The sequence below is a fragment of the Polyodon spathula genome, chromosome 6 (genome assembly GCF_017654505.1).
Source record: "Polyodon spathula isolate WHYD16114869_AA chromosome 6, ASM1765450v1, whole genome shotgun sequence".
NCBI classification, from domain to species: domain Eukaryota; kingdom Metazoa; phylum Chordata; class Actinopteri; order Acipenseriformes; family Polyodontidae; genus Polyodon; species Polyodon spathula.
In genome coordinates, this window is record NC_054539.1 from 14433443 (window position 1) to 14460059 (window position 26617).

The 26617-nt window shown below is 39.7% G+C and overlaps 1 protein-coding gene across 2 annotated transcripts; it reads right to left on the minus strand.

The window, feature by feature from the left end:
• Window positions 1-385: 385 nt before the first annotated feature.
• On the minus strand, window positions 386-24683 carry dhx57 (DEAH (Asp-Glu-Ala-Asp/His) box polypeptide 57). Of its 2 annotated transcripts, none has more exons than XM_041252171.1 (24): window positions 24635-24683; window positions 23742-23935; window positions 22200-22439; window positions 17252-17452; window positions 15511-16334; window positions 15095-15279; window positions 14305-14426; window positions 13767-13962; window positions 13124-13248; window positions 12662-12795; window positions 12224-12278; window positions 11652-11854; window positions 11048-11164; window positions 10396-10492; window positions 9330-9503; window positions 8505-8705; window positions 7879-8155; window positions 5313-5408; window positions 4980-5063; window positions 4361-4498; window positions 4078-4152; window positions 3714-3848; window positions 2552-2752; window positions 386-1347 (listed from the first exon to the last, which is right to left on the minus strand). In XM_041252171.1, the coding sequence occupies exons 2-24, from the start codon at window positions 23924-23926 to the stop codon at window positions 1204-1206; spliced, it is 4209 nt and encodes a 1402-aa protein (XP_041108105.1). In that variant the 5' UTR covers window positions 23927-23935; window positions 24635-24683; the 3' UTR covers window positions 386-1203. The 2 variants fall into 2 exon arrangements, with proteins under 2 accessions (XP_041108105.1, XP_041108104.1); XM_041252170.1 differs by having other exon boundaries at window positions 24490-24678.
• Window positions 24684-26617: the final 1934 nt, after the last annotated feature.

Here is a 26617-nt window from a genome sequence, read left to right on the forward strand (position 1 = left end):
ATAGTGACCTTCAAGAGTATGGCGTAAAGATGCCATGATAATCTGTAAACCTAATGTATATTTATTCCAAATTAAGTTATTATGGCAGACTGTAAATGCCAGCAGAAATGTTTAATTTATCTGGCCTTTGTTTTTCATACATATGTGAAAAAAATGTAATGTAAATGTATAAAAAAAAAGTAGCACCATGTATTGTGGAATTATATAAAAAAAATGCTTGGCAAATATCAATAAAGCTAAAACAAGCTTGTTTTCAATTATATCATGCATAATTAGATTCCTGTGAAACTTTGTTTGTAAGCACTAGGTAAACCAAGTCTCTACATAAGATACACTAAAAAACGTGTGACGTTTTGTTCATACAGCCTTAAAAAACAAGTCACTGTAAAGAAATTGGCATTTTATTGCATCAAAGTGGTGGTCTTTTCATATACCTTTACAGGAAACAAACAGTAATTACTGGTTAGAATACAGTATCTTTATAATAATATTTTTTTTGTTTAACAGTCTTTGGCAGTACCAGTAAAACATTTTTCCATGTGTTGCTCATAAAGAGCCCTTTTAATTTAAGCTAGTATTTTCAATTATAAACATAAATAAATAAGAGCATTGCACGTCTCTCATACACTGAATGCAAACATAACTGAAAAGACCAAATCTTTTTCTTGAAGCAGATCCATCTATATTTTATTAACTCTAACCATGGGATATACACACTTTGATTCTCTCAATTAAATTGTTGTATTTCTCACAATTTCTTTGAACAAGAAAATCACTTTATATGTACTCAAAGAATTTTTCTGATTTGTCCAAGGCCTAAAAAAAGTACTTAATTGAAAACTTTGCTTAAGGATTTTTGTGCATACATGCTTGGAACGGATTTGGGAGAACTGGTCTCTTCCTCTAAACTGAACTCAGTTTATGTCTCATCCAGACTGGATCTCTTATAGTATAGTTCACTTGCACATACTATATAACTATTGCATATTGGCAAATGTAGTATACCCATATTAATATTCACAAGCAAGTCAAACTAAGCCACCATTTAGTGTCTTATGTACAATGGCACTGGCCGTGACAAAGATGTAAAAAAGTAGTAAACAGGATACACAACTTTTTTAAAGTGAGACAAACTTCAAACTGCTGCTAACTCTTCCTTCACTTCGCATCTGTCAGTACTGACCAGGATGCAGTGATGTGCTTCTATTGTGTAGTAACAAGTTTAACAATCATGTCAATAATCCTAGACCCTCTGGGGCAACTGCATAAGTCCATTGTGGGATTCTTGATTTTATCTTCTAAAAGCTGATCTAGTTCCCAGCGAAGCTCTTTCACCAGTTCTGCAACCTGTATATGAAGGAAAGCAAAGTAAATTAAGTTACTCATTCTTTGTTAAAGAATTATAGTACAGTTGCACTGACATAGAAACAGTTATTGGTGTAGAAGACCGTAACGCATTTCAGTACACAACAGCACTGCTAATAGACTTAGGGCTCATGCCGATTAGAAGTAATCTTGGACAACCAAATGTTATCTTAGTAGTAGTCCAAGATGAATGCTTATCGGGTCTGTGAAACTGACCGTTACTGGTATGCAAACAAATCTTTACCAAAAATGAGCAACCATGGAACAGTTTCGTCAAACAGTCCCACTAGGTAGAAAAAAGCAACTCAGAGACATCAAAAGTTATCAAAGTATATTGCAGACATTGAAAGCAAACTGAACAGGTAACTACAGAAATTTCTTACAACCTGAAATGTAAGAGGAAAATGTGCAAACAATTCTAAATTGTAAATATGAACATTTTGAACTGGGAAATCCACGTGGTGCTCAATTGATTCAGTTGGCGCCACTATAAATCAGGACACTGACAAATCTGGATTATTGCTTAAAATGGGACAGAACTCTAGGAGACTGTTCTTCCCAATGCTATTTATGTCACTTAATATACAGCACACTGGGATACAGTATTTTCAATGAACAGAGACTGCTTTTCAGCGCAAGACAGGTTTACATAGCCCAGTTTAGTGATTATGCTGTGAACCAGTTTGAACTCTTGAAGGAACTGGAGTCTCCTGTGGTTTCTCAGGTTGCTGTGGCAAAAAGAGATTGGCACGTCAACATAGCAGGTGCCTCGCGTTGTGATAAGATGTGATTTAATTGTTTCTCATTTCATTTAGAAATATAAAAACAGCAATTAATTGTGTTTAGGAATTTAAAAAAAAACAACTGATTCGTATTTCAAATAATGCATTTAACATTTCATAATGTGATGTGATCTCATTACTTTTCTTTTAATTCAGAAAAATAAAAGCTGTAAATACTTTTCCTCGCTTGAGCATGTCGTAAATTCTGAATACAAGTGTGACTAAGGTCCTCTAAAATGCCTCTTGTTTAACTGGGACAGCCGCTTACTCAGGATATTTTTACATCTCCTGAGGCGTCTTGATAATGCAGCACTGACTTTAATCAATGAATAAACTCAAATCTCTGACAGTTTTACGTAAAAGCCAGCAAAAATGACCTAAATGGCAAAATGCTTAAGCAGTACCTGATGTGAAGTAGCTGCAAAGCAGATCCAGCCGTCATCGAGGGAGATAACAAACTCCCCTCTCTGCAAGTCTACTTTGACTTGTCCGCCTCCAAACAGGACCAGTGGGTACACAGACACCATGCTGCAGTCTCGGATAAAAACCCGGCTGGTCTTCACCTTCTCGTGGTACACCAGGTAAGGACTGTCAAAGTGTCTGACCTAAAACAACAGTCAAAGAAATGGTGGTTCTTTGGAAGAGATTCCCTAGACTAGGGGCAATCTCTTATTTATTATTGACTGCACAGGTAAATGATTAAATGACTGCTCTGTATAGACCTGTCCAGAATAATCATCTTTACTGCTAGCCATTGTTTATAGATTTTATTAAAATCATTCAACAAAAGAGCTTCACAATTAAGGATTTTATAAAAGAAAACAAATTGGATCATACTTCAGTCACAAAAGAGGATAACAGTAGCTTGCTTGCAGAAAAAACAAATGCATGCTTTTGTGAATGTTATATTACTGTATTTAAACAATCCATCAACCACATAATTTTTTTTTAAATTTGGAATCTGCAATTATTTTCTCCCCAGTATGGAAAGCCTAATTATTTTTATTTCAACCCGGCCCCCCGCTGCCACCTCTGAGCTGACTCGGGAGAGAAGAAGACTGACACACTCGTCCTCCGAAACGTGTGCCATCGACCGCCTGCTTCTTTTCACTCTGCAGACCCGCCATGCACCCACCTCAGAACTACAGCGTCGGAGGACCACGCAGCTCTGGGCAAGGTACAGGCAGGCCCGCAGTTGCCCAGCCAGACTACAGGGTTAGCTGGTGCACAGTTAGCCGAGGACACCCTGGCCAACCTAAGCCATCCCCATCCGGGCGGCATTCGGCCAATTGTGCTCTGCCCCCTCGAAACTCCTGCCCATGGTTGGCAGTGATATAGCCTGGTCTCGAGCTGGCAATCTCCAGGCTATGGGCACATCCTGCACTCCATGCGGAATGCTTTTACCGATGCGCCACTCGGGAGCCAGCTATCAACCACATTCTTAACAACCACAGCTTATCTAACAGATCAAGGATACAATATGGCATGCAGCTTTTAAAAGCTTTGCAAATCATAAACTATTTCTCATGCAAAGGTCCTGTTAATTATTGTAAACACAGGGCTCACCGGATAGTTCACAGAAGATGGGTGAACATGAACACTGCCATCATTCTTCGTCATGAATTTCAGTTCATCTGCTTTGGGCTGCATTTTCACTGCTCCTTTGCTGGTTAGCTGGTATTTACCTTGCGGAGCCCTTACCTTGATATTTCAAGAATAATAAACTAAGTAATACGTACATTTATATACAGCAGTAATGCTCTTCAAAGAGGCATTTTAGAATGTGTGCTCTGAATGTTATTGTTTTTAAGTGAAGCTCTATTCAGATGTAATTCATCAAAACATATATATTTTATGTATACAATATTTTAAGAAACTGTTTTTATAGTACCATGAATCTGACTAAAGGCTTAAAACAACAGAATCTTACCTGAACCACATTTGGGTAGAGGGCAGCACAAAGCATGGCTGACATGAGCTTGATGTTGTCAGCATTAGAGTTAGCCTATGGATAAGACAAAGTAATAAGTGACAATTTTATAGTAAAGAATTTTAGGAACTAAACTGTGGGCCAATTTACAGTATAACATAGTCACACAGTGGAAAATTGGAAAAAGGTTTATATGCGGCAACACATTCTGTACAGTAAATGTTAATCATTCTAGAGAAACACACCCCATTACTTCTAAAATATTAACTGCTTGTTGTCCTACCTCGTGACCTGTAGCTTCCAATATACCATCTTCTCCTTTGCTACTCATCCTTTCAATGACTCTGGCTTTAAGCCCGTCTTTCACAAACCCAATATCAGATAGCAGCTCTGCAAACTGTCTTTTTAGACTGGCAATTTCCTGCGGGAGGGGGAAAAACAAAACATGCAAAACACTGATATCCAGAGCATAACTGATCAGTACCTTCAGAACAACCATATGAAATAACACACTTTTTGGATACCTGGCAGACCGCAGGAGCTCTTGATAATTCATATATAAAACAGTCAATACGACTGAATTAAGAAATACTAAAAGAAACTCATTTTTAAAAGGACAAACGGTTACTTTAGCATTTCTCCGCTCCTGATGAACTGCTCAGGGGTAAAACAAACGATGGGCTGGTTGGATTAGTAAACTGGGAATAGGATTTAAAGGGTTTATGTCAATTTTCCCAATATTTAATGTCTTCCCTATTTAAAATTACATAATAGGACAGTGTGACCATATAAGGGGATGAGTTGCTAAAACACACGTTACCTATGCTCAGTTTATCTTCTACATTCTGGAAAAAACAAATGTTCTCTACAATTTACATTATTATTAATAAAACAGGTCTTACCTGTAGAACTCGTCCAGATAAGAAGTTTTCCCTGCAGTATCTGAAACCTGCTTGGGAACCCTGCTTAGCAGCAGATTTCCATCCCTAAAAGGGAATACAACATTTGTACGAAATTAAAACATGACGTTGTTCATTACAGCAGACAGCAAAGTCACAAACCCCACACCCTAGAAGTAGTCAGTCAACCAAACACACCACTCTATTAAAAACGATCAACCATTTAAATACAATGCGAAGAAGGTACTTGGATTACATGGTAATACACAAGCTTATGCCAAACTGGTACACAAATAATTCAAGAAAACTGTTCCTCAGACACTACACAAACCCTACCTTGTACGCCTGCAGAAGAGCCAGATGGTCACTGTTGCCTAAGGCAAACTCCATCTTTTTCATATTGGCCTCCTCTCGCTTATCCCATGGAGAGACCTAATTAAAAACGGATTCATAATAAGCTCATTCAGCGTTTACAAATGTGTTATCCACTCCATTTACTAAATAAACCCTTTTAATGTAACATGTATGTCATCGTGTAAATTGTAACTTATTATGTTTCCCTACCTTTCAGCTTGACATGGGTTACTATTGGGCAATGTACAGGTGTTACAAACTGTGGAGGAAGTTTATACTTTAAACTCCTGTAAGACAGAGACTCAGTAGGACAAACAAATTTGACTAAACAAGTTTAATAGTTTGCAAACCCAAGAACAATCTCAACACATGCAGGTGTTAGGAAACCGAGCAATGTTCTGACTACACAGACCCAGTAAGCATAATATATACCTTGTAACCTACAGTTATTGCGAGCCAATCACAGAAGCTTAACTCAATATTAGTGGATAGCAACAACTTGGAAGATTAAAATGAGACCAATCATAACAACTTATTTAAATTGCAAGCCCCCTAAAATAAAAAGTATGTCCTGACATTTCTTGTGAAGTGCCATATGGCTATATTGGGCATTTTCAGTCCACCTTAAACCCTCTTCACTTAGCAATAACAGGATGTGTGATGAAGGCTGAAAGAGGAAGAGAAATGTCCAGACTGTAAAAGTATATTTCTTAATTTTAAACATTATAAAAAATAAACTTCAAACTTCTTATTACATTGCTATGATCCCTTTTTAAGTCACACAGGCTAAGCAAACACATGAACAAACAGCTCAGAGGTTAGTATATAAATTGCGTGAGATGTAATTTTCCCACCAAACAAACTAGTAAACTGTAAGCGGTCAACTAACTTTTAATAAAAAGGAGATCAGTTTTATAACCATGTATATTCTTATATTGTTTCATGCAATGCTCCAGATAAGATTTTGGCTCACCGAGTAATTTACTTTCCAATTTAAATGGGCTCTATGTACTAATATTACTTATGTGTTTGTAAATACTGTGAATTTGTAGCCTCCATACTTTGTATATTTTTTGCATGCGATGTACTAAAAAGCTCTCTTTCGTAAACAACTATCATAATACCACTGCAAGTTTACGAACAGAATAAATTACTGCTCATTATACAGGAGAGATCAGAACTGGCATCTCATTATAAATAGACTTGGAACATCGAAAGTTAAGATTTTGAACTTCCTTCTGGCACAGATAAATGAGTGGCATAGTGAACAGAAAGACGTAGTAGGCAAATATAATAGGACTGAGCTATAGCTTCTGCAGACTCTGACCTTGATGCTTATGGCACCGGCCAAACAGAAAAGGAAAACAAACAAATTTCCACAAAGATAAAATTGACCTGTTAGTTAATGAATGGAAATAAATCAGGAAATATTATTTAACACTCCACACGACCAGAAAACATCAAGAAACGAAACATGGAAAGAAATAACGAACTAAATAAATTCACTGGGACCAGTGCACCCCCCCGGAAAAAAAAACAAAAAAGAAAGAAACGTGGAGGCCTGCTGCAGCACAATGAGAAAACCTTTTGAGAATAAATACATCAGCAGCAAAATCTCAAATCGGCCAACAAAACAGATTCTAACCAGGCAGTAATTAGTCAAGCAACAGTATATCCAAACATTAACTAATGTTAATTTGAACTACTGTACAAAAACTTATTTAGTCCTGCCTTGATAATATTATAGTCTGAGAAGTAGTAGCTACTCCGTTCACTGAGTCTCCTCCCACTTGTACTAGGCTGTTAGTTTTTTTTTAGTTTTCTGTAAATCTTCCTTTCTCTGTCTCCTGTACTCTCCCGTTCCAAGTAGACAGACATGGTCTGATAATGCACCAACGCAAATAAAGACGCATTAATATAGTATTCCTAATTGATCGCCTCATTTTAGCATTACAAAGCATCCAGACTCTCTCCAAATACATACTATTGCATTTATTATACAGCTTCATCTCCAAAATTTTGGTTGACAGATAGGTATGCTTGGCTCAGGGGGTCTAAGACAGTGGAATCCAGTCGCTCATTCACCAGTCTCAAACATGCACTGCAAGTGAGTGAATTCAACCATATTTTTTAACTGAAAAAAAAAAAAAAAACACCCTGATTATTGGTCATGTGTTTCTGGCATTCCCAGGCAGCCTACAATTATCTGTCCCGGTATTTGTATGACGCATTCTCTAGCTACTGTTTGCAGTATGTTAACAATTGACCATTGAGACGCTGGAAACCAACGAAGTACAAGAAGCTTGATAACAACCTAAAGCTATGCAGCAAAATTGCTATGTGTATTCTTTATACTTTACATTTAAATATCATATATGCTTTTTTCAATATGTAAAACACCCAGTACACGGCTTATCTGGAGCGCTGATTTCTTGTGTGAGTTCAAGACGATTAAACCCTGCAGAAGCTACAAAAGAAATAGACACATGAAAAAGAGAGGACCTCGGGACTCAGTCCCCATTCCTAAAGACCTGGTGATGAGACTTACGAATGGCGATTTGAAGGCTAAGCTGGCTGCGATGGTCAAAGCTGGGTCTAGGCAGCGGAAGATGGCACCGAACAGCATTAGCTTCCCAATCCGGACGTCCACAGGCAGCGAGGCCAGGTGATAGCCCAGAGGAGTGAGCTTCTCGTCCGGCGTCAAGGCTCCCAGGTCTTGCAGTCTCTGTTTGGCAGCTTCCACACTGTTAGCCGCTGGAGGCTCAATCAGACTGGAGAAAACGAACTCTAAAGGCTGGTCGGCAAACATGTCTAAAATTTTGATCCTTTAAAGAAAAATAAGATACACACATAAAACGGTTTACAGTTTTACAATGACAAATTATTTTATATGCCAAAATATATGTCCGCACTAAGGCTGCAAAATTCGGGACTGAATTGTCAAAGAAACGCATTGTATTCTATACCAAATATTAAACTGTTCACTCAGAAACCATGCTGGGAGGTCAGGGACTAAATTAAATGGCACAGGAAGAACTTCACATGCCTCCCTTGGTTTGGCTACTTGGTTCTTTGTTCAGTAGAAGCCTTACGGGATTAACAGGTATTTCCAGACAAAGTGACCCTCTCTTGACTTTTTGTCGTAGTAACAAATCTGTGAATAGGTTTCCTTACCTAAGGCATAGCTGCTCTAATGGCACCCTTTGAATCTCAGGCAGCTGCTGCTCTGTGAGCTGGTGACGGAAACAGTGACTGGTGAAGAGATGAAAGCAGACTCCAGAGGCAACTCGCCCTGCTCTCCCTCTCCTCTGTAAAGCATTGGCTCGTGACACCCAGGAGTCCTCTAAGCTCTCCATGCTCTTGCTGGCGTCGTACCTGAAGTATTCAAAGGGGACAGCATTTCATCTCTGAACATGTAGCTGCTGCCACTGCACAAACTACAACACCACACCAACACATTTTACCTTCAAAAGAAAACGGTTACAATGAAATACTGGTACACTATGTTGACAGATTCCTTTAGTTTTAATACTTCATTTTAAATGCAGATGCATCCCATGGCAGGGAGACAAATTCTGATTTAAGAAGAGCAGCTACTTTAGGGTTAGAAACTTCAACTAGTCCTACAACCAGACCTGGGTTTCAGTACTATGTTTAGGTATATTATTGAAATCAACAGACACCAGGAGTTTGAAAAATCAAGCCCCTGATCAATCTGCTCTGAACCGATCATACTTCAAGAAGTCCACCTGCATCTGTAGGTTGACTATTAGGAGTTGTTCATGCAGTTATAAGGGAAGGAACAACATGTTTAACAGGGGTTTCTCAAAATCCCGGCTACTGAATCATTTAAATAATTTACTTAAGTCATGGTAGTTTGGAAACCCAGGACTGGGTACAGGGCTAGTGCGAGTTTCTAACCTTGCTACTTCCTATGTGACTAACATTATTGAGACTGAACTGAATTTTGCATCTGATCTGACTGTTGAAAACCTTTACCTCTTCTCTTTCATCTTCCCTGAATCAATGACGTACACCACGTCATCAATGGTGACTGACGTTTCAGCGATGTTTGTGGAAATGATGATTTTTGTCACACCCTCTGGAGGCCGATTGAACACAGCTTGTTGTTCCTCGCTGGACAGCGACGAGTGCAGCGGGTAAATGGCACACCTAAAATAGCGAGAAAAAGCCATCTGCGAATTTGCCCCCCCCACCTTCTGAAAAAGCCACATGGAGACCCCTCATTGAAAGGAAGGTATGTCATTGTACTAAAACAATCCATGCCAATTTTCCTGCATTTTAATTTCATTAAAAACAAATATTCGTTATATAGACCAGCTTCAAGGTTCTGCAAACAGCACAACCGAGATTAGGAGGATTATTGGAGGATTGCTCTTCTTTCTTTAAAAAGGCAGTGAATTAATTCAATAATAAACAAAACAAATGGTCTTCTGCATCTTATAAGCAATTGCTTATGGGACAGCAATTCTTTTTTTTTTTTTTTTTTTAATCTTTGAAGGACACAGCGCATATATTTTATTACTGCATATCAGCTTGGAGCTATTGGATGGACCAGTTAAATTGCAGCAGTTATACCCCTTGACCCTTCAACAAACTCACTACCTAAATATAATCTATAGCCACAAGACACGCTGCTTCTTGATCTAAGGAAATTGTTATTTTTATCTTTATCTCAATGCCCCCTAAAAGGTTTGTCACTTCTTACTGACAGGCATATACACAAGATTACAAATTTGCCTGCTTACTGAGGCTCCCAGTGATTAAGGTCTTGCAGTACAACCCCTGAAAGATCCTTACGTTACCCTTGCAATCTTAAGCACCTTTGCCCTGCTACACACAATAACTTTAAATAGGAGGTGACAGGCCTGACAGGCTGACTGCACTGTATTTACTTTGGGTCAATGACGGAGCTCTAGGACACATGAGTAAGTGACTTGCATTGCCTGGTTCATTAAAAGGCTAGCTCTGGTTTATTTTTCCTTTATTAACAGAGTTTATTTTAGCTAGTCTGAAGCATGTTGAATATAAAAATAGGTCATACCTTGCATTACGCCTGCCATTAAACAGACGATTGGACTGCAGTTGTTCATACAGCATCTTAATTTCTGCTAAACCAGGCATAAATACCAGAACAGCACCTAAAAGAAAACGTTAAAGGGCAGTTTATATAATAACTACATTTATACAGCTGATTTCTGGTGGTTTAGCGTTTTTGAAGAATTTAGTATTTCTAACTACAGTTGCTTATGTCACTTGCCCATTATCTAAAAATCTGGTCTCAGTCCTGCATATACTAAATAAATACAATGACAAAAAAGTTAAACACATTTATGGTATTTACAATTTAAGCTAGCTATTCATCATACAGATCTGCTGCACTTTATATTAATCAATCTTTAAGCCTCTGTACCACACTGCATTAATTATCTTTTATACTGCGCAGCAAGTGTGATTAAAAAATGAAGTCTTAGGTTCCTGTACTATTATATAGACCAGGTAGACCACGTTAAAAAAAGACAGATTTATTTTAATGTTCTAAACAAAAGATCTTAATACCTTACAGCTTATTAGTCTGATCCACCAATGACCTCTTTCCATCTGTTTTTTTCTATCTTTGATAAATTGGGAAAGATAATCCCACGAGAGGGTTTAATATATTGAAATAACAGTTAAATATTTAAAATTATTATTACCTGGTGGATAGCTGTGATCCCCATCGACTATCCACTCCAACACTGCCTCAACTAAGTCCATGTTAATTTTCTCTAAATCCATGGCAGCCATTGTCTTAAGAACGGACTTGCTTACCCCTTATGTAAAATAAACATACAAATATAAAATCAGCATGTCTTATATAAAACAAACCAAGTCAGTAAATAAATATATATTATTATATATTTATTGTGGAGTATTTTCTTTATGCTGTAATTGGTGCACTATAGTACGATTGCCATGAGGAACAAAAAATTGAATTGTGAAGAAGGGTTTTGTGTTTCTTTAGTAAACAGAATGTATTTATTTATTTTTTTAAATCACCTGTTATTTTTAAGATTGATTACTAAGAGAAGCTGGTGACAGAATCAGTGTATTTGGCATAAGAAATGCTTGCATTGTTTCCTAAATTGCACAGATGAAAAATGAACAGTTTTCAGTTTTAAGATACTGACATTGCAATTAAATGGTCTAGCATTGCAAGCAGAGGGAGTTTACACAACAATGTCTGGATTGGAAATTAAAGGTCTATCACTGCTGTTAAAAACTAGTGCAGGTGTCCACAGAGCTGAGCCTCTAGGTTACCTTTATATCGTACTGTCATTTGCTGGATTGTTAGCTGTTGATCTGGAATCGAGTCTTTGACAAACTCATCTTTTTGAAAGTGCATAAATGACCACATGTCATCCTCCAATTGCTCCACTGCATTCCGGTTATTTTTCCCTTTGCTTGTCTGGTTGCCTTGCTTTCCAGACCGCATATACGGGCTTCCATCTTCTATAACATATCTGTGAATAAACAAATGATATTACACAGTTCCCACATATGATGAAGCAAAACACAGTTTACATCACGCAACTGTTGTAGAAAATGTTCCTCTTGTATTTGAAGATATTTAAACAGAACAGGTCAGCTAAAATGGTCCCAATTCCTGTTTATGAACGAAGTTTTTTTTTTTTTTTATCTAGCACAACATGATTAGTGTTCACCCTGCACCATCTGGGAAATCAGGAATATCAAAGAAAACCTCTTTATTGTTTGCCCACTAGCAACATTACTTGTACTGTACCTTTTTCTTAAAAAGGTTTTTTAAAAAAAAAAAAAACAGTCCACTCTGAGCCTGAGCCTGTGGATAAGCAAGCAGTCTTATTTCTTACCTGGTTTTTGCAAGGGCATCTTCCAGGAAAAATTGATCAACTGGGAATGTACGACCTTTAAAGAGGAAATACAAAATATGTTGAAGATTCTCTTAGTTTTCGAATCATTTGTTGCAAATACTGCATATGTCCCCACAATCATGTTTAATTCCACAGTAAAATGTAATTCCTTTATTGTATTCTTCAATGCTTCCGCTACTCCTAGAAAGTGGTTTAAAATGATCATGGTACAGCCCGGGAAGACAAACAAACAGGCTTAATTCTCTTTTTTGATGTTTATTATTGAATGTTTTTATTACTGAACTTTCCTGGGAAAAACCTACAGAACTATTATAAGCATATGGGACACTACACATTTAAGCCTCCCATAATGTATGTTGATCGAAGGCTGGAGAGACAGAAACAGAAATGAACCGAAACACAAGCAGCCATTCTTACCTGGTATATTAATAGTGGGGCAGGTAAAAAAGTATTGAGAAAAGAGTTCAGCGTTAAGCGTAGCACTCATGAGTATAATGCGCAGGTCAGACCTCTGGATCATTATGTCTTTCAGGACCAATAATAAGAAATCACTGAAAAGGAAGAAAAAGAAATATATAAAAACACACACATTATATATATTACACACACACACAAACATTTATTTGTATTTAAGAACACCTTATTCAGTAAAAAGGAGTTGCTTCTTCTGCTTACAGTACGTTTCTATACAGACGGGATCCCCTGATTGGTGTGTGTGTGTGTGTGTGTGTGTGTGTGTGTGAGGTGCCCTTGTGTAGCAGAAACAAACACCTGCCACTGTGTCTAGTTTTCACTCAGCACTTTGCTCCGGTAGGGTGGTAATACATTTTTTAATGTTGTGAATAATCAAGAGTGTTGAACAAATGCACATGTCGTTACCTTTCTTCTGTTCTTTCGTGGACCTCATCCACAATAACATGAGTAACACCTTGCAGGTCTGTGTCTCCCTCTAGTCTCCTCAGCAACACTCCAGTAGTACAGTACAGCAACCTGGTGGCAGAAGACTAAAAGGAGGGACATGTAAACATTAGAACCCAATGTTGACTATTCATTGTCAACAATCAATTATAGATTCTGAGGTAAAAAGTAGATTCATGTCTCAGCTAATGTCTTCTTTAATAAAGGGTTGCCTAACTGAGTATTTTAGTATCATCCATGGTATTACAGGCTAGTACTGAAGTACCTATTTTATTATTAAATGTGATTATTACTATGAATTTATGTTTTTCCCTCAATGTAAACAAGTCAATAACCTACTGATCCATGCACTAAATAACAGTAACTTACTATGTGGATTAGGGACACCTACTAGTCACTGTTTTGATACAAGAACAAGTCTGAAAACACTATTTAGCACTATTAGAGAATAAGCTCTAAGGCACACTGGTTCCCTGATAACACCTACAAGGACAAAAGGGTTAACCTTTGAGGTTATTTTAAAAAAACCATTACATACCAACCTATCACAGAAGAAGTCTGACCGGTACATAATGACATCAAATAAAACAACTACAGCACGAACCTTCACAGTCTCGAGTCTGATCTGATACCCCACAGTCGTCCCCAGTCTCTCTGCTCTCTCCTGGGCCACTCGTTCAGCTACAGAGATGGCAGAGATCCGGCGCGGCTGTGTGCAGATGATGTTCGCAACCTTTCCTGCAGGCCCCTTCAGAGTGTCGTCCAAGATGAACTGTGGGATCTGCGTGGTTTTACCGCACCTGCCATCAGAAAGGACAAATTAGAGACCAAAAAGTGGGATGGATGCTGTGCCGTCTGCTGGAGCACTGCAAACTAAATTACAAATCAACATTTACTCAATTCAAACTTTCTCACAGACTGTATAAAAGTAAAGTAGCGTACAACGTATCAAGATATTATTGTGCATGAGGACACTTGAACGCACTGTAACATCTACATAATACCATTCATTTCAGTTAACCATTGTGTAACTTTTAATAAATATATGTTTTTCTTATTACACTTTTAACAGGGAACGTGGAAGGAAAATGACATTACATTATATAAAAAGACAATAAAAACAAGAGCTGCATGAATCTTACCCAGTCATCCCACTCACAACCAACACCTGGCTTCGACTCAACATTTCTAAGATGTTTTTTTTTTCTTGCCATGCAGGGAGCTTCTGCCTTTCCTGCAACATCGAGAGAAAGCGCCTGGAAGACTAAAAAACACAGGATCATTTTTTACTTGAAGCCATCAGTGATCAACACAATGTAATGCTTGTAAAAATATAAAGATGTAAAAAAAAAAAAAAAAAAAAAAAAAAAGTGTACATGTCACCCCAGCACCACCAGATGGTGCTGACATGTTCCTCTTAATACAGGGCTTTTCCACCAGGTTACTTTTGCCAGCATTCAGACAGTTTCTAATTGTTGAAGCCATCAAGACCATTCCATTCGACGTACTGGTTAAATATACACAGATCTGTTACTGCTGTCGATCTTTACACACACATCCAAAGCACAATTTAGAGATCTTGAACAAAATCATCACCTGCCTTACTACAGCCCCTGCTGGGTCTGCTGTCTATTCCAATATATCTGCCTTAGGGTATATACCAGTATATTAAACAGCTTGGCATTGAGAGCTTTACCAAATCCATTAAGAAAGGTACACTACTTATGGTGGCTACTTAAAAAAAATGACATGTTAAGTTATTCTATGACTACATTATGAAAATATAATGACAATGTAGGTGGCACTTCCAATTCTTTTGTCAATCTATGCTTGATTTATTGTTTTATGAAAGGTTTTCAAAGATTTACAACTCATTCCTGCTCAGAGTTGGAGAGATAAAGACACAGTATCTAAAAGAAAAATGGTTAGTACCTGCTTGTTCCTGAACTGTCTACAAAGCTTTGCGTTTTCCTGCTGCACACTCTCTGCTTTCCATTCGTACTTCTTGGTGAACTTTTTCTTGAAGTTCACATAGCTCTCGTTCTCAACAGGGACTGCTGGAGGATCATCCAGGTCCTCCTCCTCCTCCTCTTCTTCAGACTCCACGGCTTTCTTCACTAAAACAGAGTCAGGCAGGAGGTCACTGCAAGGTTAAACACCACTGGGCACTGCATTAAAGCGTTGCTAATTATTATGTAAACATGAAAATGGTTTGTTACACTAATGGGAAACATGATGTTTTGTTTTATATTATATATATATATGCCAAATCCTTAAAAATAATATATGACACAAATTGCAAAAACAAAATCGAACATACTGTTATGATTTCATTTTTTTTTTTTTACCTTCCAATTGCTTGGGGACATCCTGGACAGGGGAAACTCTTTTAACACTTTTGCTTTTAGCTGGAGCAACAGCAGGCAGAGGTGGTGGGGGGACGCTGTACTTGTGGTGGTTGTTAGCTAGCAATTCACTCATTTTGGCTTCATCTTCCAAACAGGTGATCAAGGTGAACACGACAGGCTCACCCAACTCTGCAGCAACTAGAGCCTCCCCGTAGAGGTATTCAGAAACGTGTAAACGGCCTGGAAATAGCACAGTCTCATCAGTGGTAGTAAATGCCACGACAGGAGCTTGGAAAGGGTACCGATTGCCCTCAGGGAAACGGATCTCTAGCTCATACACAGGAGGCGTGTTGCTGTCAAAGCTGGATTGACTTGGTCCCATAGGTTTCTTTGTATTTGGGCAGGGTTCTGTAGGCATCTGATGTTTAAATCGACATTTTGTCCCAAACCGACACCCTGCCCCCTTCAGGTAAAACCGGCATACATCTTTTAACAAGACCTGGCTGGTTTCCTTGTTGGCGCTTCCCTGTTTATGATTGTTGCTTTTCTCAATTAAAAACTCCAGCGCCACCGTGACTGTCCAGACCCTATTGTGGATTCTCTCGGTGAACCTGTCCCCATATATGGAAGACAGGGCAAAAGCTTCCTCCTGCCGTTGCACCAGGCAGTCCTCCATGGTAATGTCACGACATGTGGCTATGGACCTGGCACGCTTTCCATACTTTTCTTTAAAGCACTGCTGAAGCAAATACTCCAAAGAAACTCCAACTTCTCTGTTACATGACTGTAATGCCAATTTGCAACGTTCCTTATCAAAACCATATCTGCACAGGAAACAGGACAACAAATGGTAAAAAAAAAAAAAAGGTTGTTTTTACATTAATTACCCCTTATCTCTCATCAAGTATAAGGAATAGTATTCTGTCTCTACCTTGCATAGTAACAACACTGTACTTTATCACAACTTCCTCAAAGTATCATTAGTGAAACATTCTTCCCTTAATCTATGCTGCTCAAGTTAAATGAGTAAAGCATGGGTATAAAATGTCAGTTATCTATTCCTCTACTTGTTTTATATTATATTTTTTAAATCATTTTCTTTCAGACCTCATGTCCTAGTTATTTTTTAAAACCCTTTATAAAAATGTAATGCCCCCCTGTGGAATCAGAAGAACTTGCAAACAAGTCCTCTCCAAACCCAGCTGGTACAGAATATAACTATTAACCCCACCTGCAACACTGCCTCCAGTGGAAGTAAGAAACACAGTAGTAACACTAGAATAATTGTGATATTTCTAACATCCACTGGGAGAAGGTGTGGTGGTGGTGGGCCCCGCCCCGCCCCGCCCCCCCCCACAGCCCCCATTTTACCAATTGGAGACCACACGGACGGACATGAATCTCTCTTCTGTACAAACTGTGGCGTGACATCATCGGTGTACTCTCCGTTACTTTAAAAGATCAAAGTTTTTAAAAAGTCATCAGGATATAAAATGTGGCTCTAAATAACAAGAAAAATACATTAGTTGACTGTGATATTTCATAACACAGTTAACTTAGCTAGTTGCTCACAATGTGGTGTCAAGTGCAGTTGTCAGTGTGTGCACATAGTGCACTGCAAAGTCTGTAATAGCTTCCTATTGTGAGGGCAACAATAATCAACTGCACATGAACTAATCTGAGCAAACCTTTTGGGGGGTGGATTCAGTTTTTATGGAAGTAAGGATCAACAAAACTTTACCTGCTAAGCTTTCCAATGGCAACATACGAGATGGGGATCTCGCAAACCTCTCGTTCCTCCTCTGAATCAGGCTCAAACACTGCGCTATCAGAGACTTCTACCGGGTCATCGTTAGTACACCAGAACTGACCATCATCACGGTAATCAAGCTCATCATACTCCTCCTCTTCGGGTTCAGAACCTGAGTACTCTTCACAGTTTCTGTTGACAGAAGAATTGCTCCATCAGATACACACCATAAAGCCACTATAATATGTACAACAGTGTCGAGTTATACAATTATAGATAGCACTCTCACATCAAATGATTTCCACACAAATTTGAATTATACTGATTCTTACTAATTTTGACAACGTGAAATAATTTCTTATGTGTAAGAAAAATAATCACACCCTTATGATCTTACATTTGACACATTTTACATACATGGGGGTGCAATTTTTGAAAAAAAATAAACAACTTCTTGTCCAAGAGACAAAATGCTAGACAAATCTAGGTTGTCCTTAAAAATCTACCTGCCCCCTCACCGTCCCACAAAACACACACAGAATATAACTTTTATGATTTTGCTTTTATTAAAGTGAGCGATTAATAATAACTTCTGCTCCATGAAAATTAAACAAAGAAAACGTAATTCAGTCTAAACATACTTGCCAAAACTGAGCCCATCTAATTTTTGTGCATGGCAAAGCAAAAATAATAATTAAGCAAAAACGATTCAAACTACGCCCAACTTCACGCACTAGGCCAATAGAGATATCTTTTATTATGAGGTGCAGCATTTCAGTATGCTGGGTTTTGGTTTCGACTATATACTATGATTTTAAAGTGCAGGATTACCAGAGTAGTGCAGTAAATCGAACCCTGACGTTGACATCAATTATCGTGCAAATTCTAGACGATTATCAATCATTATAGAGTTAAAATGTTTAAAAAAAAAAAAAAAAAAAAATTCCCTCACAGTAACAGTTTAAAGGAACAATAAGTCCTCTTTATAGAGCATGGTATAAAAAAACACATTCAAACAAATCCCGATGTTTCAAGACAGATAAACACATTGGCATTTAAACATAGCACTCTCCAATTTTCATATTCCTGCCGTCAAGGATTTGAAACTACATTTACATTATGGCTTATTCACATGGAAATACTTGTGTCATTTTTTTTTTTTTTTTTTTTAATTTGCTGTTGGTTACAATTTATGAATTACGTGGCCCAGCTTCTGCTAGCAAAAGCAGCAGTCCCTTAGATTCGCATTATCTTCAGTGAACACAAATGTCTTCTGTAGTGACAACTTCCCTTCTGTGAAGGGAGCTGAGGGGAGATCCGAGGTGCAGATTGCCGGGTCGGAGCCACCACTCCAGTGTCTTCTGGCATTGTCTAGAAACTCGCACCAGCCGGTGTCGACTGCAGACCGGGTGCACCTTGAGCCCATTCACCCAAGCTTGCAGCAGGCACATTCTCAGAAGTCCTAGGGGAAGGATTCTTGAGGCAGCTGCCATCAGCCCCAACAACCTTTGAAACGTTCTGACCTGTAGAAGAGCATCCTGAATTGGGAGAGCGTGACTTCCAACGACCAAATCCTGTCTTCCAATGTTCCAACTGTGGACTGAGATGGTAAGAAGTTGCTCTTCTGTTGTTGTATGGATAACCTCGTCATATGACCTATGACCTGTCTGGCGTGTGCTTTGGCGCGTGCTTTGGAACGCATGCAAACTAGCCAATTGTCCAGGTAGTTCAAGATATGAATACCCCACAACCTGAGTGGGACCAGTGCTGCGTCCATGCATTTGGGGCAGCATCGAGAGGCCAAATGGCAGAACGCAGAATTAGTATGTGCTGCCTTGAAAGGCGAAGTGTAGATATTTTCTGTGCGCAGGACAGATCGGGACATGGAAGTAGACGTCTTGCAGGTTGATCAATGTGAACCAGTCGCCCGGCTGGACGGACTGGAGGATACTCTGTGCAGTCAACATGTTGAACTTCCTTTGTTTGAGGATCATGTTGAGGACCCTGAGGTCCAGAATAGGTCAGAAACCGCCATACCTCTTGGGTACCAGAAAGAACCAGGAGTAGACCCCGCTGAGGGCATCGCTTGGATTTACCAAGCATACAGCTTGCTTTTGTTGAAGAGTAGTGATCTCCTTTTGGAGGAGAATCAAACACGCTGGTCCGATGGTGGTAGAGAGCACACCCTTGAAGGGTGGGGGGCCTAAACGAAATTGCAGAGCGTAATCGTGTCTCATAGTCGTGAGCAGCCAGGAGTCCCGAGTGCAGCCTTCCCATGGGTCGTGTCCAGTGGTCAGTTTGGTTGTGAGGGGGGGAATGTGGCAGCCGGAGCCCCTCAAGGGTGCTCTTCCTTGGGCTTGGGAGGGGGCATCTTTTTTAGGCCCAGAACCGGTTACCCCTGGCCGGTGGTGGTCCCTTGCCGCCAGCTTTCCCTCCATCTGCTTGCCTGGCCTGAGGTGTAGGGCGGCGTTCAGGCCTCGCTGCCCCAGCAGACTGGGAAGACCACCTAAGGCGCTGGCGATAGGCAGGAAGGCACGAGAACTTTGAAGCGACCTCCGTGGCCTTGTGGGACCTCAAGGTTCACACTCACAGTCACTCCGAATGTCTGCCCAGGTGTTATTGGGGCATCCAGTTCTCTGTCTCCACCACTTTAGCCTGAGTCAGCAAAAGATGTCAGCAGACGGCCACCAGCGCCGCCAGACCTCCTTGATGACTGACCTAGCTCCCCCATCAGGCCAGTCATCACTCCCGTCACCGCCATCTGTCTCCGTTGCCCGCTCCTGCAGTCTTGCCGCTAACTGCGACTGGTAGAGCACAAAGATGGACATGGCATTTGCCGCTCTCACCGACAACACCGCTGAAGCATTTTTTTTCTTCAGCATTGCGTCAGTTGTCCTGCAAGGCTTGCAAGGGCAGGTAGGGTCTTTATCCCCCCTGGTGATGATGAAGCCTTGCACCAACACAGTGACCATGTCCCCGATGGGAGGGAACGTGCCCAGGTCAGCTTCTTGGTCTCCGGTGGTGTGCAGCAGGGACTCCACTGTTCTGGACACAGAGAGAGCAGACGCCCGGTGGTTCCAGGATGTGTGAACCAGCTCCAAAAAGTCTTCACAGAGAGGAAAGGCATGTTTTGTAGGGTGACCTCCTTGCTTCAGGAAGCGATTCCCCTTTCCCTCCTGCTCCACAGGCCAGGGAACATCAGTGTCAGCAGCTACACGCTGCATCAGGGCACGGAACTGATCCCTCTGAGTTATGCGGGAAGGTCAGTGTGGAACACCCGGCTGTGGCCTGCTGGGTTCTCACAGCCTATATCAGCTCCTCAAAACGCCTCTCCGCAGAGCTCTGGCGTTTCTCCGGAGACGCAGAAGGACAGCGCCTGCGTCAACGAGGAGAAGGGGAGCGGTACCTCCTCGGTGAGCGTCTACCACCCTGTGAGCACCCTCTTGAACAGTGCTGCCTAGACGGTGTCCACCGTGATTCCATGAAGGGGCTTTCACGCCTCTGTACTGGTGGTGGGGTACGAGAGGGTGAACCAGGGGTATGGGGGCACTCCCTCGCCACTGTAGTAGGCAGGGTTCCAGAGGTCCTTTGAGATGGGCCCTGGGCTGCATCAGACAGTACCCTTCCATGCCCCGAGGAATGGAAATCCGATGGGTAGAGGGCTGCCCTCCTGCGCCTGGTTCTATTAGTGAACTGTCGACAAGGAGAGCAGTCCGACCCTCCTTTCAGCACCTTGGCTGCATGGGCCAGTCCCAAACATCAGACACAGCGAATGTGCCCATCCTCCTTTGGGAGCTTTGCTGCACACTGGTCACACTGGTGAAACCCAGCAGAGGACCCTGCAGAGTGCACCGACATGGCAGCGCGGGCGTCGGTGCCGAGCAGTAGGGGTCGGTGCCAAGGTAGGGACGCACCAATCAGCATCATGGTCGAGGAAGAGCGCGGTCGGCGCCGAGTCAATCGCCATCGTTGTCGACACCGAGGAGAAGTCACCCAACAGCAGCTGCCACAATAGCTCATGCGATCAAGCACAGTAAGAACTACCACGAGATGAGGAAAAAAAAAAAAAAAAAGCTTGGCACCAATCTCTGCAGAGGGGTCGAAACCAGCTCTGTTCAGTAGACTCTACCTGAGGAGACTAAGGCAACTAGCAATCTCAATATACTCGTATAATGTAGAATCTTACCGTAGCGATCAGTTTTGCAGGCTAGAGACTCGATCCTGTGTTTTCGCCATGCAAAATGTGCCAAATTCCAGCACAAGGAGAGCACAAAGTGATCCATGTGTTGTCTCAGTGAGGTGAGAGAGAAAATGGCGATATGCTACTCTGAGGAAGTCTCTCTTCAGCAGCAGGTGGGAGGGACTTCCCCTTCACAGCAGGTCCCTGATAGGGCAGCTTTTTTATACGTGCTCAGTGATTGACGGGGTCAGAGAGGCTCTCCCATTCGGTAATGGTTTTCATTCCACTTGAAAGGGAACCGCTTATCCAACAGCGATGAAACTTGCTAAGGATGTTTGTTTATCACAACTTATTGATAGCACCAGAAACTGTTCAGTATTTTCCTAATATATCCCCAGACTCCCTGTATATCACAGAGTTGAATGGTTGTTGATGGATCACATATTTATAGCGCCATTTAAACTGTACAATGTGGTTTGCCTAATTTTGGCAAAAGAATATATCCCCTTTAGTTACTGTGTGCACAACAGTACCATGTTAAGTTTCCTATTTATGTACCTATTTTATAATGCATATATGTTTTTTTCCCCAAAGTAATGGCAGGGCAACTTCTCGTACTCCACAGAGTTCACACAAACTCTCTCTAAAGAGAAAAATGGAATTACAAATTTGTGACTGAAGGGGATATGAATTGGCATGTTTCGAACAAAACAAAAACACATTTTTTTGCATAGTGTACTGTATAAAAAGAAGACTTACTCGTCAGGTTCTTCAAAATCTTGAGTCTGCAGTTCCCGTAGCAGTTCTTTAACGCTGGCCTGATTCTCAGAGGTCATGTGTATCTTCTGCATCGGCATTCGTGGAAGTTCTGTTTTTGGACGAGGCCTGCCGTTCTCTTCAGGTCTGGGCCTTGGCCTGGCTCCAGAGTCTGTTTTAGGCCTCCCTCTGCTACTGCTACTGCCACCTACCGCACCTCTGCCTCTGCCTCTGCCACCTGGTCTATGAAGAAAAATCCAGTTCAAAGATTTATGACATCACCATCCTTTTTTCACATTTTCTAGCAAAATGGATATTGAACGTGTGCTAAATATACCGCTATACCCAAAAGTTTTGCATCACCCTATAGAATTAACAAATGTTGCTTCGTAGAGTCGAATGAAACCTGCTGTAAAATGTTATGTTAACATAATGAACTACTTACCGCTTTGCAGTTTTCCATATAATTAAAAAAACAGAAACATTTGTGGCATTTTTAAATTTACCATGATATACTATACAACTATACTGGGTTGCGGTATTACTTTTGTAATATCACTTTGTAGCTTCTTTGATTTTGTAGTTTCTTTGATGTCTCAATCCTAACAATTCTAGCCATAGCTGTACAGCTGCAAGCCATTTTTAAACTGTTTAAAGAGATACTGAACTTACATAGGAGTGAGAAAAGTAAGTATGAAAACCTTGACAAAACAGAATAAGAGAAAAACATGTTTAGGTGATCAGACTTGAGAATACCAAAGTTTGAGAACGTCTCATAAAAACAAATAAAAAAATGCTACTCAGAAATGTCTTCATCTAAACAATGTGGGGAAGTTATAAAAAAGTCCAACAAAACGCTTGGATATGTAGTGAAAAGTGTTGAATTTGAATCAAGGGAAGTAATGTTAAAACTTTACAATGCATTAGTAAGACCTCATCTAGAATGCTGTGTTCAAGTCAGGTCATCTCGCTACAAAAGGGATATTGCTGCACTAGAAAGAGTGCAAAGAGCAGCGACCAGAATTATTCCAGGTTTAAAAGGTATGTCATATGCAGACAGGCTAAAATAATTGAATCTATTCAGTCTTGAACAAAGAAAACTATGCGACGATCTGATTAAAGCATTCCAAATTCTAAAAGGTATTGACAATGTCGACCCAAGAGACTTTTCGACCTGAAAAAAGAAACAAGGACCAGGGGTCACAAATGGAGAATAGACAAAGGGGCATTCACAACAGAAAATAGGAGGCACTTTTTTACACAGAGAATCGTGGGAGTCTGGAACCAACTCCCCAGTAATGTTGTTGAAACTGACACCCTAGGATCCTTCAAGAAACTGCTTGATGAGATTCTGGGATCAATAAGCTACTAACAACCAAACGAGCAAGATGGGTTGAATGGCCTCCTCTCGTTTGTAAACTTTTTTATGTTCTTAAGAGCTGGTACAAGGTACACTGAACAAACATTATTTGATTGCCTTCCAAAACACATATTTTGGTTTAAAAAACAAAATGGCACAGCTTTACAACGTGATTTGCAGCTAACCTGGGTGGACGACTAGGTCCGCAAAACAGGCTGAAATCATCTCCATCATCCCAGGAGTTGTCTGCTGCCTTCCTGGCTCCGCCTCCGCCTCCTCCACTTTTTCCTCTTCCTCCTCCTCCTCCTCCTCTTGGTTTGTTGAACCGTCCCCCGCCTCGGTTTGGTTTCGCTTTCCTTCTCCCACTCATAGCTGTGTCCTGTTAATATGTGCAGAAGTTTTTTTTACTTTGGACGCATTAAATGCAAAACGACTTAGCGTACCACAAAAAGCAGGGCAATTTGTAGCCGCCTACTAACAACATCTTTTCCCGAGGGATTCAAAAACTACAGTCTGTGTGGTTTAGTTAACATTTTCAAGGCAGTAACTTCCTAGCACTGAATGAAGTGCGTCAGAACAAACTTATTTTTCACAGGCTCACAGTAAACAGAATCGAGTTCCAAGTCAAACAAAGACTATACCCCCCCCCCCCCCCCCCCCAATTTTTAAAATCTTAAACAAATTTAAATAAGACGTACTATCCACACCACCACGTGAAGTCTTGATAAACCTTACAAATTCCTATTTTGGATGGACTGTGCTAAAAGCGGTATAAACACGGTTACCTTTTAGAGCTATCATTCCTATCCCAAGTAATGTCTTGGTACATAAATTACATATTTTAAGTGGGTCATGTTAATAAAGGCTATATAGACCGAGCTGCTTTTTATACTGAATTAAGCAAGGGACAAAGAAATAATCACGTTTACGTACTTTTTAAAATGGAGATCTGACGAGAAGAATTTTACACAATCCAGTTCCGTGACACCGTGAATAAACAATCTGCCTGCGATGCTTAACAATTGTGACAACATAGCTGATATAAAAGAAAAATACGAACTAAATCACATCTTCAAACCTGATGTAAGACCTTTCAGAGTACCGGCTCCGCTGCTTCTTTATTATTGGCTCTCCGGCTCAGGGGTCATAGTTTTCCTTTCCGGGTTAGTGATAGTGTAACCATGGAGATTTCAACGTGTCTTTACAGAAACGGCGCAAAAGAAAAAAAACGTTGATTATTATTATTATTATTATTATTATTATTATTATTATTATTATATTATTATTATTATTAAATAATAATATAATAATAATAATATTAATAATAATTTTAAAAAGACCCTTGACAAAACACATTAAGAGAAAAGTTTAAATCCAGGATTATTATTTATTGTTACAAATTAAATCATAGCAGGAAAGAATTGTTGAAAAGCTTTCACAAACCCATGGAAAGGGAAATGTCTAGTAAGTAAAAAACAACAACAACAACAAAAAAACAACACTTTATTTTTTAATTGTAAAGCTTTTGAGTTCAGAAAGTGGCACTATGTATAACTGACTGCAAAAATGTTATATGTATACCCCTTATTATTGCAGTTGAAAGTTCTTGTTGCAAATCGCATTCTCGCCAGCTCATTCTATCCTGCAGCATTAAAAAATGCCGTAAGCTTTTGTATTCCGTGTGCAGGACTGTCGCATACCAAAGTATAACAACATTTCAGCTGTGCTGCACAAACGCATTCTCAAATAAGCAAAACAATAAATATAACAGATCATTGTTGTTTAATCTCAAATGTTTTTACTGTAATTAAATAGCAACCTATTGAATTTAATTTGAAGTTATAAAATCCCTAATCATGCATTTTAACTTGAATGTTCTTCGATTTTCCTTTGCACAACCAAACAGCTTTGTACTGAAATCTATGTATCCCATGCACGCATTTATAGAGTTTGGTGAAAGACAACACATCATGGTGATGGTAACTGCTGTGTGTGTGCGCGCGGCAGGTAAACTGGCAAAGTTCACTAAATTGACTGAAAAAACAAAAGGCCAATTTGAAAAGCTTTTTTCTCAAGTGCAAAAAACTGTCAAGAGTTTAAAAAAAAAAAACAAGCAAGAGACAAGTAGCAGCACTTTTGTGTTTATTCCATTTGGAAACAGTTGTGCAAGTATGGCACTGGAGCAAGAACAATGGAAAATACGGGGGTATACCCGATATATATATATATATATATATTATATATATACTATATATATATATATAATATATATATTATATCTATATAATATATATTGGTGAAATGTTTGAAACTTTACACTTAACACTAAACAATAATTGAACTCGTTATTACCTTGAGCAGGTCCTGCAGTTTAAAATATAACATACATAGTTGATATTTCCTAATGTGGACAGATACGGTAAGTACAAAATTGCGCATATTTTATGTGATAAGAAACTCTGAGGGCTGCTACTGATGCATATTACCATATGTTGTTTGTTTCAGATAGTGAGTGTCAAAAATAGTCTGATGGTGTCTTAATGAGAAGTGGCTCAGGCATACATACAACTCCAAAACTGAATACTTTACAACGGTATAATGATAAGGTAATCAGGAGGATGTGTGTTGGAATTTATACAAACTTCTAAAATGTTTTTAAAAATGAACAATAAAAACAATAAGTGTCATTATCAAAAATAATTTATTGTTTGTATCTGGCCTACTTTCAGCACGCTTAAAATGATCAAACCTTTTAATAACGTCATAACTGCATTAAACAATAATATGCATTACATGTAGGCCCACCTTAAATTACCTTTTCTATTATTATTATTTATTAATCCCGAGAGTCACGTTCATTGCTGTCTCTTATTAGCTGTTCATTACTCTCAAGCTCCTGTTCATCTTCCTCAGCTTCAATGGCAATGACAGAGACCCAGCGTTTAATAGAGACTCAGCATTTATTTACGATATTTCCCAGCAGACCCGGCGCGTATTGGAGACAGGCGATTGTCTGAGACCCGGCAATTATTTGAAGTTTTATGGTAATCTTTATTTCAAG